The sequence below is a fragment of the Cyphomyrmex costatus genome, unplaced genomic scaffold (genome assembly GCF_001594065.2).
Source record: "Cyphomyrmex costatus isolate MS0001 unplaced genomic scaffold, Ccosl1.0 scaffold300, whole genome shotgun sequence".
NCBI classification, from domain to species: Eukaryota; Metazoa; Arthropoda; class Insecta; order Hymenoptera; family Formicidae; genus Cyphomyrmex; species Cyphomyrmex costatus.
This window is the reverse complement of record NW_017277126.1, coordinates 74,735-99,114: the sequence shown is the minus strand read 5'-3', so window position 1 is coordinate 99,114 and position 24,380 is coordinate 74,735. Positions and strand designations below refer to the sequence as shown.

At 29.0% G+C, this 24,380-nt stretch overlaps 2 protein-coding genes across 2 annotated transcripts; both read left to right on the top strand.

Moving 5' to 3' along the window:
- The first annotated feature begins 1,511 nt into the window (after positions 1–1,511).
- LOC108775565 (uncharacterized) lies at positions 1,512–14,428 on the top strand. The gene is made up of 14 exons (XM_018541978.1): positions 1,512–1,591; positions 2,870–2,969; positions 4,011–4,144; positions 6,298–6,678; positions 6,797–7,504; positions 7,755–7,986; positions 8,814–8,915; positions 9,022–9,116; positions 9,256–9,322; positions 9,406–9,740; positions 12,620–12,752; positions 13,384–13,638; positions 13,718–13,837; positions 14,143–14,428. Exons 1-14 carry the CDS (start codon positions 1,512–1,514, stop codon positions 14,320–14,322), a joined length of 2,922 nt encoding a protein of 973 aa, XP_018397480.1. The 3' UTR covers positions 14,323–14,428.
- A 7,153-nt stretch (positions 14,429–21,581) lies between these two features.
- Vps36 (vacuolar protein sorting 36) lies at positions 21,582–23,999 on the top strand. The gene is made up of 6 exons (XM_018541975.1): positions 21,582–21,677; positions 22,591–22,786; positions 22,870–23,225; positions 23,292–23,456; positions 23,524–23,739; positions 23,817–23,999. Exons 1-6 carry the CDS (start codon positions 21,582–21,584, stop codon positions 23,994–23,996), a joined length of 1,209 nt encoding a protein of 402 aa, XP_018397477.1. The 3' UTR covers positions 23,997–23,999.
- The last annotated feature ends 381 nt before the right edge of the window (positions 24,000–24,380 follow it).

Below are 24,380 nucleotides of genomic sequence, written 5' to 3'. Positions count from 1 at the left end.
TAAACTGTTTGCGGAACCAATTCGAAGCGCAATTCTCGAAATTTGACTATAATTGAAGAAGTTAAATGGATACATTGTCATGACGGAACTAAAAATTGGTTATCTCTCACAGTTTACACAATCAAAACAAAGGAACTAATAAACGCATTTGTCTGAATAACAATAGCCCTGTGCACAGGATAAAACTTGTCTGAAATGATAGCAATTTAATATTTATACCGTTATTTCTATGTCAGGTCAAAAATTTTTCGAATTACCTTTGCATATCTTTTTTTTTTAATATCTTGAGATTATATTCAGTTTGTTATATTGACCGATTTATATCGATAATAAATTTCAAATACTGACAAGCATTTGCGAACTGCAATTTGTTTATATGCAAGTCATACTTATGGTTGTGGTACACAAGAAAATAAAATACAATCAAATGTAAATAGTAATTAACCAATTATAATTGAGATAACAACAATAGATCAAAAATATTTATTTGTTTATTGTTTATTAGCCAATTATAATTGAGATAACAACAATAGATAAAAAATATTGATTTGTTTATTGTTTATGTTTTACTGTGTAACATAAGTTATTTTTGTGTGCCACAGCCGTTATTTTGTGATAGCTCAATTTTTTTTATAATTCTTTCTTTTGCATTCCTTTTCACACACGCAATTATCGAAAAAATTAAAAAAAAATTAATAAAAGATAAACATACGTAAGAAAATGCATATATATTTTTTTAACAAAGAATACTTCTGTTTATTCCAAAATAAACAGAAATAAATTAAATTAATAAAACGACAACATTCCAATAGGTAAAACAATATAATTAAAAATAACAGTGAGTTATAAGCTAGATCTCATATAATATTAACTTTAAACAAAATTGAGAAGAAAAAAAGGACTCTTTTTTATACAAAAATAATCTTTGAAAAATGGCATTATAAGAGTCAATAAATTAAAAAATAATACTTAAGTACTAAATATAACCTATATTTATATCATTATGACAAAAAAAAACGACTTAAAAAATACTTAATATAACTTAAAACTACTTATAATCTAACATTAAACTAATATATAGAATTAAATGCTATGTATAATAACTAGTTTCGACTTAATTATAGAGTCCTCTTCAGATTTGAAATTAAATTATAAGATTATCAGATTAAAATGATTAAATCAGATTATATAAGTAGTTTTAAGTTATATTAAGTATTTTTTAAGTCGTTTTTTTTCTGTCATAATGGTATAATTAAATATAGGTTATTGATACTTAAATATTATTTTTGTACTTAATATTATTTTTGTATTTGGTACTTAAATATTATTTTTTAATTTATTGACTCTTATAATGCCATTTTTTCAATGATTATTATACTTTAAACATTTTTTATAATAAATATTCTACTTTTCTTTGGGCACCACATTCCTCTAATACCAATATCGTCAATTTATATGTTTCAGATTTCACAAAAATCCTCGTAGGATTTTTTAAATTTAGAATTCAAAAAATGAGTTGGGTTTTTACCGGACTTGGAGTAGCTTTAATTATTGTCATTTCTGCTAGTGTCACACTTGTTCTTTGCAAAAGGTAACAATAGTAATTTTAATATAATAAAATATATTTTAATGTATGTATGTATGTGTATATAATAAGATCATGACCTTGATAATATTTGTTAAGATTAAGACCAATGAAAATTGTCTTTTATTTTTATTTTCATGCAAAAATAAATTTTTAGTGCAAAAATAATATTTAAAAAAATATTCAACTGTGACTGATTAATTCTTACAATTACAATCACTTACAACAATGCTTAAGAAATTGTAGAATGGACTATAGATTCGATATTCCAGTTATATAGTTGGAGTTTAAATATTTTTTTGTAACACATGTCAAATAGAGGAAAATGAACTTTTTTATTTAACATTTCGCTCATTCACTCTTGCGCTGACTATCAGCATTAAATGCATCAGCGTCTTAGCCTTAAATTTTGTTATTGTTACCTTATAGAATAAAAAATCATGTTTAAAATAATTCTGCCAAGTATTAATGTGTGAGAAAAAAAATTTCCTTTTTATATGTATTCTTATTTCTAAAAAATATTAACCTAATCTATAGCTATATTTCTGATTTGAAATTAAAATTAGGTTTGAGTGAGATTAAATTATATATTTTTTCAAAGTGCGTTTGTAAAGGGTGGGACTTCTCCTCCGCCCTCACACATTCACATTATACAATAATGTGTTCAAATAATGTAAGACTTTTGCAGTACAGAACATTTCTGAGACGTTACAGTGTTGAATGTTGAAATACAATAAACAATTTTTTCAATATTAAATTAATATTTTGCAATGCTGATGCAACATTAGTGTTCTGTATGAGATATTTGTACAAGTACTAGGAAATTCAAATTATGACGTTAAATACGTGTAAAATTAATACTTTTATATTATAAATTTTGTTTGTTAATAACTTTTTAGTGAATACTGAGCGGCAGCTAAACTATTCTAATTATTTTTCAGTGTTACAGTCTTGACAATATTATATCAAGGTCAAACTGATTAGCATGTCCATTAATGTAAATTACTTTTAAACTTATAAAGTATAATTTTATCATTAAATGTTGAACTATAAAATATTTAGACAAATAATTTAGAGTTACAATAAACAACAAAATTCTATATAAATAAATTGTGTAATAATTTTTTTATGGGCTTTGTTTTTTTAATAGTTGAATAATTTGGCCCTTTTTATTTTAATAATCTATTTCCGATTATAATTTTAAATGGGCTATCTCCTGATTGATGGTCCAATAACATAGATAATTAGCGGTTAGCTCCTGCACTTAGTCTCGTCACTTTCTAGATATTGCACCGGATGGCAATTTAGCACCAGGAATTTCTGGAGCGTTTGCGAGGAATGGAGACAAAGGCTTTCCTGGCTTTGGGCACCACGGGAAGAAAAGGTAATGGAATTCAAAACATAAATTAAATTATATTATAATTGAATTTCCTATGGTAAAAAAATTCTAATATCTCAAAATTTAGAAATATTTTTTATATTTTAAATTTATAAAAAAGTTTGAAAAATATCTTATCTAAGCAGCATATACGCATGTTTAAAATCAAATGTAAGACCTTTCAGATATCTTATGTTTGATTTTGAACTACATGTTGCCTAGATTAAACTTTTTTGGAATTTTATAAGTTATTTTGTCATTTTAAATCATAGAGAAATGTGTTAAAATATTTTAAAATTTACATACATAAAGAATTCTCTAGGCAAGATATTTCTCACAATATTTCTAAAAAGTGTTGCAACCTAAAAAAATTAGAAAAATTTTTGAAAAGTTAAACAATTATATATAGAAATTCTGAAAAATTATATATATATATAAAGAATTGCAAGAAAAGTTCTTACTGGAGTTATAAAAAATTTTATTACTTTTCGTGAAAACTTGCAGATATAATCTAAAAAAATTATTACTAATCATAATGTACTATTTCTTGTTTTATCTTAAAACTTGGCTGATTATCGTACATTTGTTAAAGACGTTAAAATTTTTTTCTGTAAAGTTACAATTGTATTGTGTTACTAAATTTCTTTATTAAGATGATTCGCAATTTATATATCACATATTTTGTATTATTGTACGTAATTCCATGGTGTCGAACGTATGCGTATTGTAAAACTTGCAGAACGTTTGTGCATTAATTATTCGGAATGGTACAAAATCACTTATATATTTTCCCAGAAGAGAAAAAATTTTTCATGTATTTATCAAAAAATTTTGCAAATAAAAAGATCATCTTAAAATTAAATCAGAAATATAACATTTCACAAACGTTTATTTTAGATTATATATGTTACATATGTTAATATTTTAAAGCACACAAAATCCAGAATAAAAATTTTCTCTTATAATCTTATATTATTTTAGGCTATTGTATATATAATATATAGTCATATTATTTTAAATAATGTTCAATTATAATATTATTTAAAGGTAGGGTTAGTAAAGGCTCAGCATCCAACTGCCCAGACAATACCAGGTTTATATTGCCAGACTGGAAATGCCTCTCAACATCTTTTGCATAGTGATAGCGACATCCGGCTTGATGCACAAGGCGCTTTTACCAGGTATGCAATAGATTACAAATAATTCGTATTTTATAAAGACTGTGTATAATTAATCTCAATTCTGTTAAATCAAATTATAACACATACTATTCTTTTGAACTATAAATATCTTTTACATCTTAAACAAATAATTGAGACTGAAAGTTTTACTTATCATTTAAATAACATTAAAATTTTGTTTATTTAAAGAAAATCTACAGAATGTTTAGCAACATTTACATTACTTTTTTTTAAAAAATATCGTGTTTCTAAGATAATTTTAAGTTGAAAATTCTAATACGAAAATATCGAAGTAATACTTTCTAAATTAGTAGCAATTAAAGTTCACTGTCACGGAATTTATATTTTGAGCTCTCAGGCATGATATGACAAGTAATAAGAATGTTCAAAGATAGCCCTTTCAGTATCATTCAAGATTATCATACAAATTTGTAACGATATTTTTATTTAAAAACTTTTATTCTTGCTTTTATACGGAATCTATTTGTACAATACGTACGTATAATTAGTATTTTAACATTGTTGTGTCGCGGATTAACGGCACAGGGTTCGGGATCCAGCGAGGATATGAGAGTCGAATAAACATTCACTTTTGTAGTAAACTATTAATAAATTTATATATGCATATTTAACAAATTTGATATACTTTGTAGCTATTCATTTGTGTTACACTATCCACTTAACGCTATCTACGCCGCGGTAGTACGTTTAGATTTGATACGGACAGAGTAACGCGTCGTAATTTCAAAAATAGATTCACCCGCGACTGTCTCGCATTCTCCGATTATATCTTCCTCGTTTATCGATCATCCTTGCCGAGTCAGCGCCTTATATTCGTTAGCGTTCTGATTATCGATCAAGAATGCACGGTCGAATTCTGATAACTGATCGCATAAGTAAGACCTCATGTCTCTGATAATAGTACATCTTTCATGATTATGGTTTCATAATCACCCTACTTTTGGCACTTGTCACAACAGTTTTATACAGTAAATGTTAACAAACAGCTCCAGTGCAAAATAACATATATTGTCAAGATCATAATCTTGAGTAACCTTGAAAAGGTTTTATTCCGGGTTTGTTCTTTGCTAAAAAGTTACTAACAAAAGTTATAACAAATAACTAACGAATATTTTATAACTGTGTGACATCATATACATATTATTTATTAACATATAGGCTGCATACACTTCTGTTACTACATTACGTGTTCAAAATAAGTAGTGTGTATTTTTCTTATACTAATATCAACAATGAAATGAGTATAAATTGCACAGAAGAATGATATAAAGTTCGACTTTCCACGGGAAACATAAGTCCATTCCACACCCACAGGTCTGTGAAGCTGGCACCCCCAAATGCGAATTTTGATAAAATTAACATCGTATTCTATTGTCCACCATTTATCCACATTTGTCCACAAAAAATAAATTTTTGTCCACCCTTAAAAAAAAATTATAAATAAATAAAGAACTGTAGCACTCACATATGTGAATATCTTTCCGAATTACATACGGAATTCGATTGTTCATTATGCGTACACGTTTGTCCGCACTCATAATTTCCTTTTGTCCACTTTTCAAAAGAAAGTTTTATAAACAAACTAAAATTTTTTTATTTATTTATAATTTTTTTTGGTGGACAAATAGTGGACAACCAAATGCAATGTTAAGTTAATCAAAATTCTCATTTGGGGGTGCCAGCTTCATAGACCTTATACCCTCTTCCTATCTAGAGGCATTCGACTTTTCACGCGAAACGATCACGTCTACTTCACCATATATCCCTCTGCTAAAATGCGCTCGATTTTTTACGCTCGAAGTGAGGTCCATTTTACCTATTCATCTGTTTAGAGGTGTCCGACTTCCCACGCGAAGCAAGTTCCACTTCACACTACCCCTTCTTCTCCCTCTACCCCCCTGTCGAAGGTCGTCCGACCTTTTTTGCGCGAAGCGAGGTCCACCCCATCGCCCACCTGCCCAACGGCTTATAATTTTTCACGTGAAGCAAGGGCCATCTCACCTTCTCCCTAACTAGGAACGGAACGACTTTTTATACGGACGAATCTTACATTGCGTGGAAAGTCGAACACTCCTAGGCAGGGGAGGAGATGGGGTGAGAAAGATATATCACACCATCACACTGCTATACAGATTTGAGGCTGTCGACAGGGATCTACATCCACCTCTTTGCGGCAACACGATACCACCTCAACCGTTGAGGCCCGCTCCTCAACCGCGACCGACCGCACGTCCGAGGCCATCACCACTTCAGACATCAAGTACTATCGATTATATCAGAATGCACGAAGCTGGTCCATTGACACCACCGCCATCATTGCAAAGAGGATCGATTCGATCAAGAGCCCCCGGTCCGTCCGTGTTTCTCTTTCAGAGCGAACCGCTGAAGAATCACGATCCCTTCCAGTCGATCGAGCGTTCAACCTTCGTGTTCGACAATGCAAAAATGATAGCGGATAGTATCCAAATGACGCCTTACTCCAGTCAGAACCATGTAGATTCTAGATTAATCAGGTACAATATAAAAACTTTTGATAAAACTTGTTTTTTCTATTTTTTCTTAAATATAATTTATTTACTAGGTCACAAACTTAAAGCCGTTTTTATTCAATTTTGTATGTCAATTTTACAGGCAATTTAAATCTCCTTCCAAAGAGCCTGCATGGCTTAGATACGATATAAACTCATCCATAGATAACTGTCATGACAAGATAAATGACGAAGAAATTAATAGAAGTTATGATAGTTACGAGACTGTTCAGAGGAATTATATGCGACCATATGCGAGGAATGAATCCAGAGGATTCCCAGATAACTTCAACATGACGAATTCATCAGCCAACCAGATCATGGAGTCAATATACGAGCCACAGACCATTTCTAAGATGCTTCAGAACAGTGAGGAATTGAACGGCGATCTTAACAGAAAAAATAGCGATATGCAAAACATTGAGATGACTCCATTTAAGACTTCAGACCATCAAGAAGATATTGATTCCTACATATTTCACAGCGATCTATCCAAGTCGCATAATCTTCAGCGAGTCTCGCAATACATTCAGAGCTTGCCCGATCTTCCCGTCTACGAATCTATAAATGAGTGTCAGACACGTTCAAATCGTGAATCAATATTGTTTGCAAGTGCAATTCAAGAATCGATAGTAGACGAGTCGAAAATTGCGAGCGAATCGATTTTGAGTCCAATACCACCGCCACCCGCTCCTCCAGACCCATCTCAGAACATTACAAAGAAGAGTAGTCCAACAACCGGTGAGAGAATCTTCAGTGCACTCAGATCGGTTACTTCACAGAGCTACATAGATGCTTCGGAGTTTTATAAGTGAGTTAATAAAAATTAGTAAAAGTAGGAGCATTTTCAACATTTAGACATATAAAATAATCAATTCTCTCTCTCTCTCTCTCTCTCTCTCTCTCTCTCTCTCTCTCTCTCTCTCTCGCTCAATAATTAAACTCATAATCGGTGACTTTCTTCTGCTTTGTCAGTTCTTCAAATATCAATTTTGAAAATATTTTTATAGATTTTTTTTTATTGATTTAATTATAACAGGATGTACTTTTTTTGTTCATAGTTCGGTACTCTCCTCAGCACAGCAAGTACAACAATTTGCGTTTCCATCGACATCGCCGCCGTTCATAAATGATAACACTGAAGAACATTTACAGGATGTCGAATATTTGCAAGATATGCGAGAGATTTATGCGGAAACCGATTCAGATTTATCTAATCTCGATGTTTCAAGACGGAGTTCTGATCTTTATAGTCCTGAATTAAACCTTGAAGCTCACAGAACGGCGCAAGAAGTACTATAAATTACTATAAATTACTTTTATGCGTTTATTTAATATAACATTTTTAAAACATTGTTCGATTTTGGTGCTTAAGCAATAAAAACTGATTTCGATATGTTTTTTTTTTCTTAGAATCCGGAGAGAAAAATAGTGATTGGCTCTAGTTTAAAAAAAAGTATCAAAGATATAAAAGAAAACGCTTTTTTGATTATTTTTGGAACATCCAAGAAAAACAATGCGAATAAAGAAAACCTTACTTTTATCCATAAATGGAATAAAATAAAAGCTTGGACCTTACTTTTATAAGAAACAAAAGATCTAGTATCATGACTTTGGAGTACTCAGGAACAGATTTTCTTATACAAGCGAGCATCAATTTTAATACATGCTTTTTTCTCTGCGCGCGCTGTTCTATCCATTCAACGTGCCTTTTATTAATCCGAATGCTTTTGTATGAGTATCCTTGTTCCTTGTCTCTAAATTGGGGTGCTTTTTTATGTGAGTATTGTAATCCTTATCATTTATCATATGATTATAACGTGTCAACAGAGGATGATAAAATATTTGAAATACATACTTTTATATAAAATACAGCTTTTTTGCAATAAAAGTGTATTTTATATTTTGTTTTTGTTTTTATTTTGTAATTTAATTCCATGATTTTTTTTCAAAAATTTAAATCAATTTATTTTTTTCTTCAAATTTGATATCTAGGGCAATAAATCTATCGAAATTAATTTCTATTGCTTAAATGCCTGGAAAAAATTTCAAAAATGTTGAACAGTGTAATTTATTCTTTTTTAGTCTTGCTTTTAATTTTGTTTTTTTTTTGCCTATAGGTGTACAACAGTCTACAAGATCCACCGTCGTCACCCTTGTTGATTAAAGATCATAATCACGAGTCTTATTTATCAGATCCTAGTTTTACTCGAACGTCAGAGGTATATATACCTTTTCGCGTTAAAAAAGAAATTGTAGATTATATGGATGATAAAAAATATTTGACAGTACAATGTATTTAATTCCTTAATCAAAATTATTTTTTAGGATATTTTTAATAGTCTCGAACAAAGACGTAAAAGTATAGAAAGGCTGAATGGCATTCACGAATATACAGAACTTGATGCTACCGATCTCTCGAGGTATGGACATTATCATAAAAAATTACTGAAAACTGTCCTCTGGATTATAATCTATACATCTTTCAATTGTTACAAAATTAAAATGTACTCGTTATAATGCATGTATACGTGTGTATTTTTGCGTAATCCGCTTTTGTAGGAGAAGAAGTAGCCAGGAACTGTACGTCGCTTTAGAGGAAGTGCAATTGAAGAGAAGACTTTCACAGGCAATGATACATTTTCTTCAAAAACATTACAAATCACTTCACAAACAGTATAAAATAAGAAGTGTATAATTTGTGATTCTTAGAGTCTGGAGGAGTCATATTTGGGTTATGCGATAAACGATCACAATAATGCCAGATCAGGAAATCGTCGAAGTTCTTTAGGTCCCGAACCGGAACCACCGCCCGATGAATCTACTTTAATAAGAGCGATCAGTTGTGAAAGCGTATGTTCCGATACTAGCGTTAACTTAAACGATTTAGAAGAAGCACCTATCGTAGGTCACATCTGTGTTGGACTCGAATACGAAAGATGGGGTGGTCGTGGAAACGACTGTGAAGGCGATCTGGCCGTAAGCGTCTTGGAAGCCAGAGATCTTGTTGCTCCTGATGGCTCTCCTGCGCAAGATACTTTTGTTAGGTAAATATTTTCTTTGCATATATATACTAGTAGGAAAGAGTTACCGAATGCGTACTGGTCTTTGAAATCGTATCTCATCAGTATTTTATATTACTTAATACAAGCAAATATTTAGCAATAATCATGTAAAATAAATAAGAAATAAATAATATAAACAAAAATGTATAATAGTAAAATATAGATAAAAAAGTAATCTTGTTTTATGGATGTTAGCGATGTTTTATTATAAAAAATCAGGAACATCTGATATTAATTTTTAATCAACTTACATAGTTGAATAACGTAATCATTCAATTATAAATATTTGTATTTTCGTAAAAGGTTTATTGTAGAATATTTTATATTTATTGTATACAGATATTATAAAAATTAAATCAATATTAAAAAAATACATTAAATTTCTTAAATCGCACTGTTGCAGGATAAAACAGATAAAAATATTAACAATAATAAAATAAATAATTGTTATGAGTATGTCAAGTGTAAAAAAATAATTTAGCCAATTTTATTTTAACGTCGTTTGTCTTTTCACTATTGTTATTATTATTTAATAATTATATTTCATCTTTTTAAATAAATCATTAAAATTAGATATCATAGCTAATTATATTAGATATTAGTTAAAAATTTTCTTTTATTAATCTTATACTTATTATTTTCGTTAAATTCAATACTTTCAAAGGAAATGCAATTTAAAACACCTATAAGTACGATATAAGCGATCGATTGTTTAAATCGTATCTTTTGTAGCATGTTACAAAGAGATTAATAACAAATTAATTTGTTATTGGTGAAAAATAACAATTAATAATATGTAATAATAAGTATATACGTCAAAACTTTAAACTACAATTTCTAATATTTATTTGCATACAAAACAATTCCAAATCAAAAATGTAATAAAAAATTGGTTAAGTGGTACGCATTTGGCAACTCTCATCTACCGTATATTATGTAGTATACTAAAATGAATTTAATAAACATTTATTAAAACTGTGTAATGTGAATATACATAACAAGTAAGAGATAAAACTTATGATTGTCGCGACTTTAGATGCTTAAATATTTCTATATAAACTTATATACACTTTCACACACACACATACACATACAAGCGCGCGCGCGTAATTATTTGAATTGCACGCTGAATTGATTTGTTACAATAAAATCACACAACTGATTTATAGTTAAATATCATAAATTAAATTGACAAGCAATTTAATAATTTGCTACTACATTAGGGGCATCCTGTTAGACAGATCTTAATGTCTAAAAATCTGTAAATAAATTTATTCCGAGAAATATTATTGTTTATACACACTGCCTAAAAAAATGCGTATGTTTTGCATATCGATTACTATAAAAAATAATATTACTAAGACCTCGGTAGTTTAAAGGCTTAGGACGAAATATGCTGAGAGATTTGAGTTCGATTCTTGGCCGAGATAATATTTTTCACAACAAATTTATATACAGCACATTCAAATTTCTTTATAATAGGATTGTTATCTAATAGAGCATGAAATTATTAAATTGTTTATCAATTTAGTTGCGTTTCTACGTCCGAAAAATCAATTCAGCGTGCAGTTTAAATAACTACATATGTAATATGTATATAAATTTACATGAAAATATTTAAGCACCTATAAGATGCAGCTTTAATTTGTTAAGCTCATTCTGCAATGTGTTCTTTGTTTCATGTTTCTTGCTTTTACCTCTTGTTTTCTCCTCTCCTTTGCAACCGTTTTATTGACAATTATAAACAGAAAACGAAATAAGGGGCAAAAAGACCAGACGTAAAAAATAACAAAAAGCAAGAAACAAAATGTATATTGCAGAACAGCTTTACCTGGAAACACGGTAGTATCTCGGCGCTAAGCCAAGCACAGCGACACTGCCGTTGCTACTTTATTTACGCGAGCCGGCGAGTTGCGGCAGATTGAGATAGACTTTATTTCGTACTTGTTGTGTATGTGTATTCACATTATATGTTTTTAATAAATCATTATTGTTTATACACGCTGCTTGAAAAATATATATGTTCCTACATATCGGTTATTGCGAAGAATATTACTAAAGCCTCGGTGATCTAAAGGCTTGACGCTCGCGCGGAATATGCTGAGATCCGGGTTCGACTCGGCTGAGGTAATATTTTTCGCAATAAATTTATTTACAGCATATCTAAATCTCTCTAAAGAATGCCTAATGGAACATCGAATTATTAAATTGTTCGTCAATATAATTTGTGATATTACTACTGTAGTTTAGTTGCGTTTCTAAATCCGAAAAATCAATTCGGCGCGCAGTTCAAACGACTACATATGTATGTAGTATATAAATTCACATGGAAATACTTAACCACTGAAAATGCAGTTTAAGTCATTATAGGTGCTAGAATTTTTTTTACTTATTGTGTAAAAATAATTTGTAAAAATATATATTAAATATATGTATAATTATCAGAACCTGGATCATCTGATGCCGTTTTCTCCAAGCGGTATGCGATCACAAGAAGCAGTACCTCGTCTGCGCAGCTACAGTGTAGTGACTTTTAGCGTACCAAATGGAACATCATCATTTAATTATCACGAAAACGAAGCATCATAAACATTTCATTCTACATTTTCAACATATTTTTGCATGTAAAATAATCTCTTGTTCGGTTGTATCATCCTGACTCACCCAGTATAAACTCTAGCATGTAGTAAGTATAGGATGTCTTATTACTGCGCGCCGTATTGTAACATTCTTTATAACATATTTAAATATATTAAATTTGTAACGTTTTTTTTAACAAAAAAAATTAATTTAGAGACAACTGGTTAATAATTAATTGAGTTCTTAGGAGATATATTCAAAGATTATCTTTTTCTTTGTAGAGTATGTCTACTACCCGATAGGCAGACCCACGTGCAAACGAGAATTTATAGGGGATGTCCATCGCCTAGTTATCAGGAAAAATTTTTATTTCCTCTTGATGATGGTCCTACAGGAAAAACACTTCTTGTTGAGGTAATCTTCGCTTCTTCTTTTCATCATAATAATCTTTACTTGATATACTTAACAAGGGAACACAATCAACAATCGTCTTCCGATTTTAATAAACTTTAAATATGTTGAAATAAACATTAAAATAGAGTAATTATGTTTTGTACAGGAGAGCCAATCTCGATTATCTTAATCTTGACACATGTTGTGAAGGTCAGGATCCTGAATGACCTCCAACAGGTTTTATCTGTTGTTCGTTATTCGTTAAAAAATTGTTAATCTAAAAAGTTTAATAAAATATTGTTTTATTTTTAGTATATACAATATTAAATACTACATTACTCTCTCTCTCTCTCTCTCTCTCTCTCTCTCTCTCTCTCTCTCTCTCTCTCTCTCTCTGTCTCAATTAGTTTTTTGTATCTTAAAATTACTTAAAAAAGAGCCGAAATGTATAATATTTTAGTAAAATTACTGTTTTAATCGTTTAATTAATTAAGGAATTTCTTCAGACCGTACATATCATTATTATCAAGTATATAATAAAACTTTAACGGTCAAATATTAAGAAGACAATTTGATGTGAATTTACGTACTACATGTGTAGTCCTTCAATTTCACGCATGAATTCAAATAAATTCTTTTTTTTATTATTTAGGTATTTTCTGACGAATCTAATATCAGCGGCGGCGCGTCTTTAATTGGTGAAGCCAATTTGAAACTTGGACCCGCAGCTAGACCACCAGCTACGACTTGGCTAGCACTCAGTGGTTCTGCCTTACCTATTCCCCATTTAGGAGAGCTGATGTTTTCTCTCAGTTACTTGCCAACGGCGGAGAGACTCACCCTCGTAGTAGTTAAAGCGCGCAATTTGCAAGGCATGAATTCATCTTCGGGTGATTTCTTCGTCAAGGTAACTCAAGTATCGTACTTCTATATGTGTACATTTCGATAAACAGATTTTTAAAAATATTACATTATTTTTTATTAAGGTATACCTTCTTCAACAAGGGAAAAAAATGCATAAGAAGAGAACATCCATAAAGAAAGGCGAGAAAAGTCCAATTTTCAACGAGGCCATAATATTCAGTGTGTCAGCGCATGCTTTACAGGTTTTGTGATTAAATATTATTTTTTTCAGAGTAACAAAAATCATAATAAAGATATGATTTATTATAATTTCCAAAAAGAGTAATGTTTATAAATATACAAATTGCTAAAGCTAAAAAATTTCAAATCAACAACAATATTTTCTATTTGATAATATTTTATTTAGCAGATAGATTGTTTTTACTAAATTTTTTAATGAACATTACAAGTAAAAATAAATTTATATTTCCTACATAAAGTACCTGATGGTTATAACCCCTTTCTTTGAGAATACCTTTATCAAATAATTATCTCTCTTTCTTCGCAGACTATACAGTTGAGATTGACAGTGGCGGAAATAAATGGCGACCAAGGAACAAATTCAACATGCTCCGTAGGGCACATTATTATTGGATCTACCTCGACGGGAAAAGCATTAGCTCATTGGAGACAAATGCTAATGGCCTTGCGGCGTCCGATCGCTATGTGGCATCCTCTCAGGAAGTAGAAATAGAACGCGTTCCATTCAAAAGTAAAGGAATAGTGATTTGCGAAACAGTCTTAAATGATGTTATGATCTGGAATCTTCTCATATATAAAATTCTATGTCACACCCGCCCTTCTTTGATGTATTTATTGTTGAGAAGAGAATATGCAGATATATATATATATATAATCTATTATATATAAAATAAGATAAAATCTCACAGAGATGCACTATAAGAGCACTCTATTTACTGTTAACGGTCATTTAGATAATACTCGCGATGTTGTTGATAATGTAATTTATGAAGCAAAATTGTATGTATGTATACTATTGAATCGCTCAAGCCAGTTATCACAATTATTCAGTTAACCAGTACTAAATTTGTCAAGCACGTATGAGCTCCAAAGTAATCTGCACCATCGTTTACGTAAATTGGGATATGGATAATTAGAACAAATCGGGTAAATTTTACGTTTAGATTGTTATTTGAGAAATCGTGAAAATGCAATGAACCATTAAATCTTCTTTCTAAATAGATAGGACCTAATTAAAGAGAGTCATTATGGCTGACTGAAACGCGAAACAAAATTTATGTGTTCTGTTACATATCTCTTTCTATACAATTTACTCTTTTAAAGCAATATTAAATTCATATTGGATCCCTTTTATAAATATTTTAAATATTTTTCTTTTTTAGAATTTACATTACAAATTAATCTATAGAGCTAAATTAAACTACACCAACGCTTAACGCTCACAATTACTTCAAAATCAATCACATATATATAATTATTTTTATATTTTTTTATTATTCGTGTAATTCACTTATAAAAATATTTATCAACTCCTTTTTAGGAATAACTGATTCATAAATTTTGAATTTTTTTCAACATTATTGATAGCTTTTTCTACGCTAATTTATATACCAAACGTCGTATATAAATAATTACCATAAAATACACAAAGTTGATGCACAATTATCGTTGTAAATGAAGATGCAGAGTGTATTTTTTCACTGACATGCTAATCAATCGACCGATTATGATCATGTGCAATGATAATGCGGTCCATGCGATGAAAAATCAAAGTCCGATTATGGTATTCGATAATGCCGGAATTAATTTGAGGACAAGACTTGGTAGGTACGATAATTTCGTTGCATCAGTAAAAAATGTAATACAATCCTACATAATTGTCATAACTTCCTGATAAATACTACATATTGATTCTTTGGATATACATATATAATCCATTGCCTTTTAAAACTGAGGGTCACAAGTTTTGACTATTAATATTAATAGAGTTTAACGTATATAGAATAGTCTTAAGAATACTATAAATTAGCATGTAAAGGAGAATGCTGGATCTTTCCATATAATTATCTCTTAAAAAGTCGCTATTGTACGTCAAATGGCGACATGTATTACCCATTCTTTTGTGATTTATACCCCGGAACTTTTTTAAATTTACTTATAGCACAGGTAAAACAGCTTAAATGCGAATTTAATTATATTTTAATAATAATTAAGAATAAATGTCAGATATTCTTGTAAACATTAAACAAATTAAAGGGAATTATTCTGTAATACGTTAAGTATTACTAGTTTTTGAAATCAAGATTAATTCAGTTTTGTAATATTTTTTTTTTGCAAAACTGTTAAATCTTTGAATATTCTTTTAATAGACATAAACATTTTAATTTTTTAAATAAAAATTTTAAGATTTTACAGTAAATTTTTTCTAATTGTATTTTAGACATTTAATTATACGTATTCTTATTAATACAGGATAGGACAAAAGTATGGAGACCTTGAAAAATCTTGAAAAATATAAATTACAGAAAAATTTTTCCAATAAAAGTTGTACAGTATAAAAGGATCTACTTGCTAGTCTTACCATTTTAACCTTGGATGACGACACTAAGGTCAAGATTATCTCAAATTGTTTAAATGAAAGTTTATATTTTTTATTGCATATATATATATACTCGTATATATGTATATATTGTTATAATTCTATTTTATACCTTTTTAAAGCACTATAATTTTATCTTCTTTAAGTCTGCCAAAAATGTTTAATTGAAATCGATTTTAAAAAAATAATCCGAGTCAATCAGGATTTCTACACAAAAAATAAGATATTAAATTTGATTTAAAATAATTAAATAACGTCAAGTGATATAAAACTACCTCAATTTGAAATGATAGGATTTCATAAGTTATAATTACATCGGCTTTAATGCGATGTAAATAAAATTCTGCCGATGAGGACGTTAAAAGTAATCCATTGCAATTCTAAGTTTTACTTTTCTAATTGCATAATAGTTTTACAAAAAAAAAGGATGAATTTTGTATACAAATTTCCAAATACATTCAAAATTTGATAAATATAACTTTGTAATAAATAAATGTATATATATAATTTTCTTTCTTTATTTACATACATAGTTAATATATAATATTTACGACAGAAATTTGATTGTGAATCTCAGATTAAACTTAATTGTACCTGACTCATTTACTAAGAATGGGATATTATTAAAACGAATTGAGATTGTATATGTATATGGGCAATCACTGAATTTTAAATTAAAACGTACGGATTAATATTATCTCTTAGTTAAATCGGTTTTAGATGGATTATACAACCAATTTGATTGAATTAGTGTTTTTGTAAATGGATTTAGTGGTTACAAAAAAAACACAATTTAGGCAAATTATTTTGGATTATGTGTTTCCTATTCGGATTTATTTTTAATTAACATAAATAACATTTTCGGCAAAATAAACCATTTTGAAATTATCGAGTTTTTGTAATAAATATGTAGACCACAAAAGTAATACGACACACACACACACACACACTCTCTCTCTCTCTCTCTCTCTCTCTCTCTCTCTCTCTCTCTCTCTCTCTCTCTCTCTTCTATAAAATTTATATTTTTCGAGATTTTTTATCGTCTCTATATTTTTTTCCCACCCTATATAAGGCGCCGTTAAAACGTATTTATAGTATAAGAAAAAAGAATTAGTAAAAAAGATTAACAACCAAAATTATTTTTTATTTTAAAGATAATAAAATTGATCTTTACAGAATAAATCCCTGTGAACTTCTTTTAACTATCATATATTTATTTTTTCTTTAGAAAATTTATTTTACTGAGATACAATCGGATCAAATCGCGTGTGAAATCTCCAAATCCACGGATCCGACATCAATCGAACTCGTGATATTTGACCATTGTTGTAAAACAAAAACTCAAAACGATCGTAAAACGACTCACACGAATTAGGCAGCCTTTCGGATCTTAACGTCTATTCTATATCTATAATTTTTGTACTTCTACATTACATAAGAAAACTTGTAAATTAGTCTGTATGTGTGCACGTGTGTATATACAATACATATATACATGTATATACATATATATGTATATATGTGTTATATAATTAATATACATATGTATACAGAGCCGACGAAATAAATTTTTTACATATGTGAAGCTATCAATAAGCGGGAGGATCTAAATAAGGCTAAATTTAAATAATAGTAATATATATTATATATATACATATATATATGTATGTATGTATGTATTTACACATAATATACGTATTCGTCTGTCTTCACATTAATTGTGGGCTATACCTACCACATTTGATTGGTTGACCAGAGGAAAAAAGATTCGGCCAAGAACCAATCAGAGTACACATTGTTCATTGAGATATCACCAATAAAAAATCCAACAAATTACTCGTTACAAATGTATATATTGCCGGCTCTGTACATATATGTACAGAGGGCAGTCAAGTAAAATGTAACGAATGAAAAATTCAAACATTAAAATTAACGAACACTTTAATAATTACAATAGTTGCGGCAAGGCACATATCTAGTTAGAGGAAAAACTTTTTATGAAAAACTACAAAGATCGAGAGTATATCTTAGAAATTCTTAGTTTTTCGTAGATATTCGTAGTGAAGTAATGTTGTTTGTTAAAAAAAACAAAAAATCCTCCGCCCTTTTTGTATACGTTTTCTGATACTGTATGACGTTTTTACGGAACATTTTTTTGTATCTTACATTACGAAACAAACAATGCCATTCTATTGTACATCTCAAATATCTATAAAAAATAAAAATTTCTAAGATCTTATCTTAATGTATGTAATAGTTTTTCTGTACTTTCTCGTAAAATTTTTCTCCGTTAGAAGACTCAATAAAAGAAAAACGCATTTGTTATTTTATAACAAAATACACGTATTATCGGCTTAATAATTTAGAACTAACACCTAGCTTTGTGTGGGGAGAGGAGTTATAACTCTTTATTTTATTAACTTCTAATTTTTATTCTAATTGTGCCTTGTATTATTTATTAAGTATATTTTCATTTTAAATAGATTTTTTCTATGCTATTAGATTTCATTTTGATAAAAAAAGACAGGGGACAATCATAACTTACAGCGGGGTTCCAGCACCACATGCTGCTCCTATAGCTTGTATTACCGCTTATATACATATATATAGTGAACAACTTGCGCGCTTAACAACCATTCTGAGGCCGTACTTTGTCACGCGCATAAATTTAGCGGTAAGCCAGATTTATTCGGTATAATTTTGTAGTAATTAATTTTTCATTAACTATTACAAAAATTACAAACTGGTATACAGAACTTTTCAACTCAGTTTACTCTGCTCTACTTACACAAGCGTTGTCTCAATAATTAGAAGACATCCTGTATACGTATATAAAATATCTCAAAACCATTGAATTTTCTTTTAAAAACAGATTTTTTTAAATATTCTAAGACAAAAATTCTAATCAGAACTGATCTTGTAATCAATTACAACTTTTAAAAATTATAATTAGCGAAGACGAATATAATTAAAAAGCATTTAATTGATAACTGATATAAAATTGAATCGAAACTTTAAAATTGAATTAATTCAAATAAAAATAATTCGATTGACGATTGATTTAAACTAAATTATTAAAACATCGCCCGATTGACAATTATTTCAAGGGAAATTAATTAGAAGTAATTGATAATTAATATGAGCGATTTTAATTAACGATAATTCGATTGACGATTGATTTAAACTGAATTAATCGAAGATCACCCGATTAGCGATCGATTTAAATAGGTATTCTCCTTTGGCATGGACTTAAAAAAAGATTGATTGTTTTCATTCTTAATATTCTAAACTTTTTAGAGTTAAAAAATATATTTTCAAATATTTTGAGAAATATATATCAAATAGCCTAAAGCTCATCTATAAACATAAAATCGATTTATGTATTTTTCCGAAAATAGCATTTTCCAAAATGATTGTCATAATAACTCGTACAGTTTTAATCTGATTGGCTTGAAATTTTAAAATATTCACAACATTATTATCTTCTCGGCTGAATCACACTAAAATAAACATTTCAACCTTTCGACTTTTGCAACAAGAAATAAATATTTATCTCTATTTCAGAATATTCTAAATAAGAATATTCATCTCTATTTCTGACAATATTTCTGGCTTGTAATGTAACAGTCATTGTAAGAACTCATACGCCATGGCCTTATAAATTTTAAACTGTCATGATATTGACACGATTTACAATGATGGATTTAACTATTATATTTCCATATGAAAATATCGTGTGTGCGTACGTGTGCGTGTGCGTGTGTTGTGTGTGTAAGGGAGAGAAGGATTATAAAATATTTCTCAATTATCTATGATTTAGTGTTCAAAATCATCAACACAAATTGTTATTTAATTTTATGTAATTTTGTCTTATACGCAGTGTTAAGCAGTATATATAAAAATAAAAATGTTTCTTTAATTCAGATTGTCCCATTTTCCCTACAGAAACTAGTCATGTGTATACAATACTTTTAATTTATAGAGGAAAAGAACTGTATAGAAGTTTGATGTTATTCTTCATTATTTTTTTGAAAATTGTAAGAGACATTGTAAGAGAATATTAAAATTGTTAAATAAATATTAAATAATTTAACGGGCACACACAAACGAGTCGAAATAAAAATATTACAATTAAAAAGAAAAAACAAAAAAAATATATTTAAATTATAAACAACAAATCTTTCGCCACCGATCGGATCATTCTCAATGTTAACAAATTATTTATTATTAAAATATTAACGGAAATTTAACAAGTAATATAGACAAAATTTTACAAGAATCATAATCTTTTTTAGTAATACAAATAAATATAAGTTTTAACATTGTGTTCGTTAAGATGCTTGCCAATGTAGTCACTAATCATCAATGTCAAGGCCGCAAGTATATTCTTTTTCTAAATTGTCCATTATTTAAAATTCGTTGAGTAGTCATAAAAATCGTAAAACATAGTAAGCATCAAAACGGTGCAACAAATGACAAAATTTATTTAAAAAGTATAGCAATATATAAAGTCTAAAATTATAATGAAAGTTTACATTAATGTAGCTATAAAGAAATTAAAATACAGTACCTTATTAAATGAAGAAATATTGTACAGTCTATTGGAGCAAATTGCAAACAGATTGAAAAGATATGTAATAAATAACCAAAGACGTGTCTAATATGCATGTAAGATAAAGTACCGCAACATAATAGTGCCAGGAAAACAAGGAAACCGAAAATTGTTAAATTTAATATTTTTTAATTATTTTGAGAAAAAACTGATTCTTAATTTATAAACGAATAATAATCTTTTAGAAATAAAAAGATTATCTGGAATTTTTCAGATAAATTGTCAGATAAATTTATCTATATTATCTAGATTAATTTAAATGTATTCATTTTTATCTTATCTAAGATAAATTTCCCAATTTTCATCTTATCTTTATCTAGTTAATTTTAAAATCATCTATGCACAACACTGCATACATGATATTATAAAAATTGATGTTGAGCATGTCTATAAAGCTAGAATGCAAAAAAATTACGTCATGAAGTTACATAATGAAATTAATAAATGTAGTAGACAATGTTTCCATTTTACCTTTGAGGTACTATTGCAGATGCGTTCCTTTTTTATGATCGAGATTTGCACCAATTCAATTTTCGACACTACGACTTTATCAACAATGTCGATAATGTGATATGTAGTTCACATCATTTTATAAAATTGATGTTGGTGTCTCTAGTGTACAGGAGCTTCCAAGTATCATACAAAAGAGGCCGGGATGGTCGCTCTATTTCTCATCATTTTAGCCTGTAAGTGTTTGACATAATTGATAAATTGACATGGTTTGACAGTTCGCGATTGTACGCGATAAGTCACGATGAATAGATTCGAATATGCTGATTCTCGGTTTATGCCAAATGAGATTTATGTAAGATGTGATATGGTTGTGCGTCTTTATGATGGTGATACAAAGGTAATGATACTGCTGCGAATGAAAGAATTTCGCACGGTAATTCGAGAAAAATGTGTACATGTCATGTGTTCAGATCTTATCTTAGACAGCTAAACGGGTGTAAACATCAATTTTTGTAGAAGGAAAATAAATTCCACCCGAAATCTATGTGTAACAATGTCAGCTGATATCACTAGAAATTGGACAGAATCTGTCGACGTTCTAAACTAACAGACACAGTAGAAACTGAACAGAATCTACAGATATAATCTGATGGCAAATTTGCAGTAAAGATCAAGTAGAACTTGTATTTTTAATGAAATACTTGCGAAACTATTCTTTGATAGTATCTCTTTCTCATATAAAATTTGTCGAGTTCTTTGTATAATCAAAGTTACATACATATATATATATATATAATAAAAAAATATAATTGAAGTTCGAAAGATGTGTCACAATTATATTTACATTATGTGTATATTTATTGTTAGTGTAAGACATAATTGTATTTTTATATTATGAAATTAATGAGTATTACTCGGAAAATGGTAGCTGCTGTTGGATCTTTTCTAGCAAGCAAACAATATAAATACAGTAAATAATTACATCCTTGTTTAACATTGGCAAACCTCATTTTGCTAAAAAAAAACCCATTTAAATTTCTGCTATTAATTTGCCGTTAGTTATATCAACAGGTTTTGTTTGATTTTTGCTATTAATCTACTGATTATATGAAACTCTGTTAACAGAATATAAGTTAAATGCAAATGCAGTTAATATCAACCTATTAAAATGTTCTATAATTAAATCTGATATCAGTCTGCCAACATTCTGCTAATATTTTGTTTATCAAAACCAATTAATTATTCTAATTGTGTAAGTTTAAGTCATATATGTAAAAATATTAATACTAGAATAACTTTTATTTTTATAGACAAATTTTGAAAATGGAGAATTAATTCTAACTAGTCACAGAATACTCTGGGGCAGACCTGGTGATATACCACGAGGTAATACCTGTTTGTCATTGTCACTTAGACATATCATTTTCTTTGAAGAAGAAAGTCCCAGACCATTTTCCTTTGGGCGAAGTAAGAAGATTGTGTTGCATCTTTCTGAACCTGCTGTTGGTAAGACTTTAACTATAAGCTAAATAAATATGTGTATAAATTATTTTATAAATTATTTAGTGTAATAACTAACATATTTTTAGATAAGATGCCTGGTCCAGCAGATAATAGTTTGTGTAATTATGTTAAATTGTCATTTAAAGACGGTCTAGATCCAAATTTTATAACACAATTATCTGATACTATTATGAGACGAATGTGGGAGTTTACTCCAGCCACAGAATTAATTGTATCCAATGTGAATGATAATCAAGGAAACACAAAACTATTACCTCACATAAAAACGCGAACGGGTATTATAGGCATTGAGAGAAGTCTACAAGAAAAGCAGAAAGAAACTGATGAAAATATATCATTAGCATTTAAAGATCTTACAAAACTCATGGATATGGCTAAAGACATGGTGGCTATCTCAAAAACTATTTCGGTTAAAATAAGGGTAATTATTAATAATTTTTTCCCTAAACTGACAGATTAAGATTCATAATGCAGAATTTTATTACAGGCAAGACAAGGAGATATAACAGAGGATGAAACTGTCAGATTTAAGGCTTATTTAATGAGCTTAGGTATTGATGATCCAGTGACAAGAGATGCGTACAAGAATAGCAATGAGTACTTTAAACAATTAGCAAAGCAACTCGCATGTATTTTGGAAGAACCGATAAAGGTTTGTAGTTTATATATTTACCGAATAAAATATAAAATGTAATTAAAAATATAATATCTGATTCCAGGAAGTAGGCGGCATGATGACACTCACAGATGTTTATTGCCGTGTAAACAGAGCGAGAGGTTTGGAACTTTTATCTCCTGAAGATTTATTACATGCCAGCAGACAATTGGCGCCTTTAGGTTTACCAATTGTGTTAAGAAGTTTTGATAGTGGTGTTATGGTCCTTCAAATTTGTTCTCATAACGATAATGCTGTCGTTGATCGTATAACAGAATTGGTAAGCACTAAATAATTATGTATCTACATAACAAACATTATTTAACTTTTTCACTATATCTCTCATCAAATTCTTAGTTGAAAGAAAAAAAATCTATGACTGCCGAGGATCTTGCACAATCAGAGGGAATATCAATATTATTGGCACGTGAACGATTACTAGTTACGGAGAAATACGGCAAAGCCTGTAGAGACGATTCAATAGAAGCTTTAAGATTCTATCCTAATCTATTTTTAGAAGAAATATCTAGTGAATAGTTTTAAGTTATTACAAATATAGGATAGTCTTCTAGTATATGATATAGTATATTTTAAATCAATACAGTCTTTTTTTTTTAAATTATTGATGATTTGAAAAAATATTTTAGATGAAAGTGGAACAGGGAATGTATTTTAATCACGTTTTTTTCTTCTAAATGGTGACACAAAAAAGGTCACTCCTACTTTTTTAAATGGAATAATATGATTTTACATAGTATGATTTCTTTAATTATATTTTGCATAAAAATCATAATTCCATTTAAAAAAGTGGAAGTGATTTTCTTTTTTTTTAGTACTTCTATCCAGAAAAAAACGTGACCAAAATATGTCCCCCTTTCTACTTACATCTGAAACATTTTTTCGTATCATTTATAAGTTTGG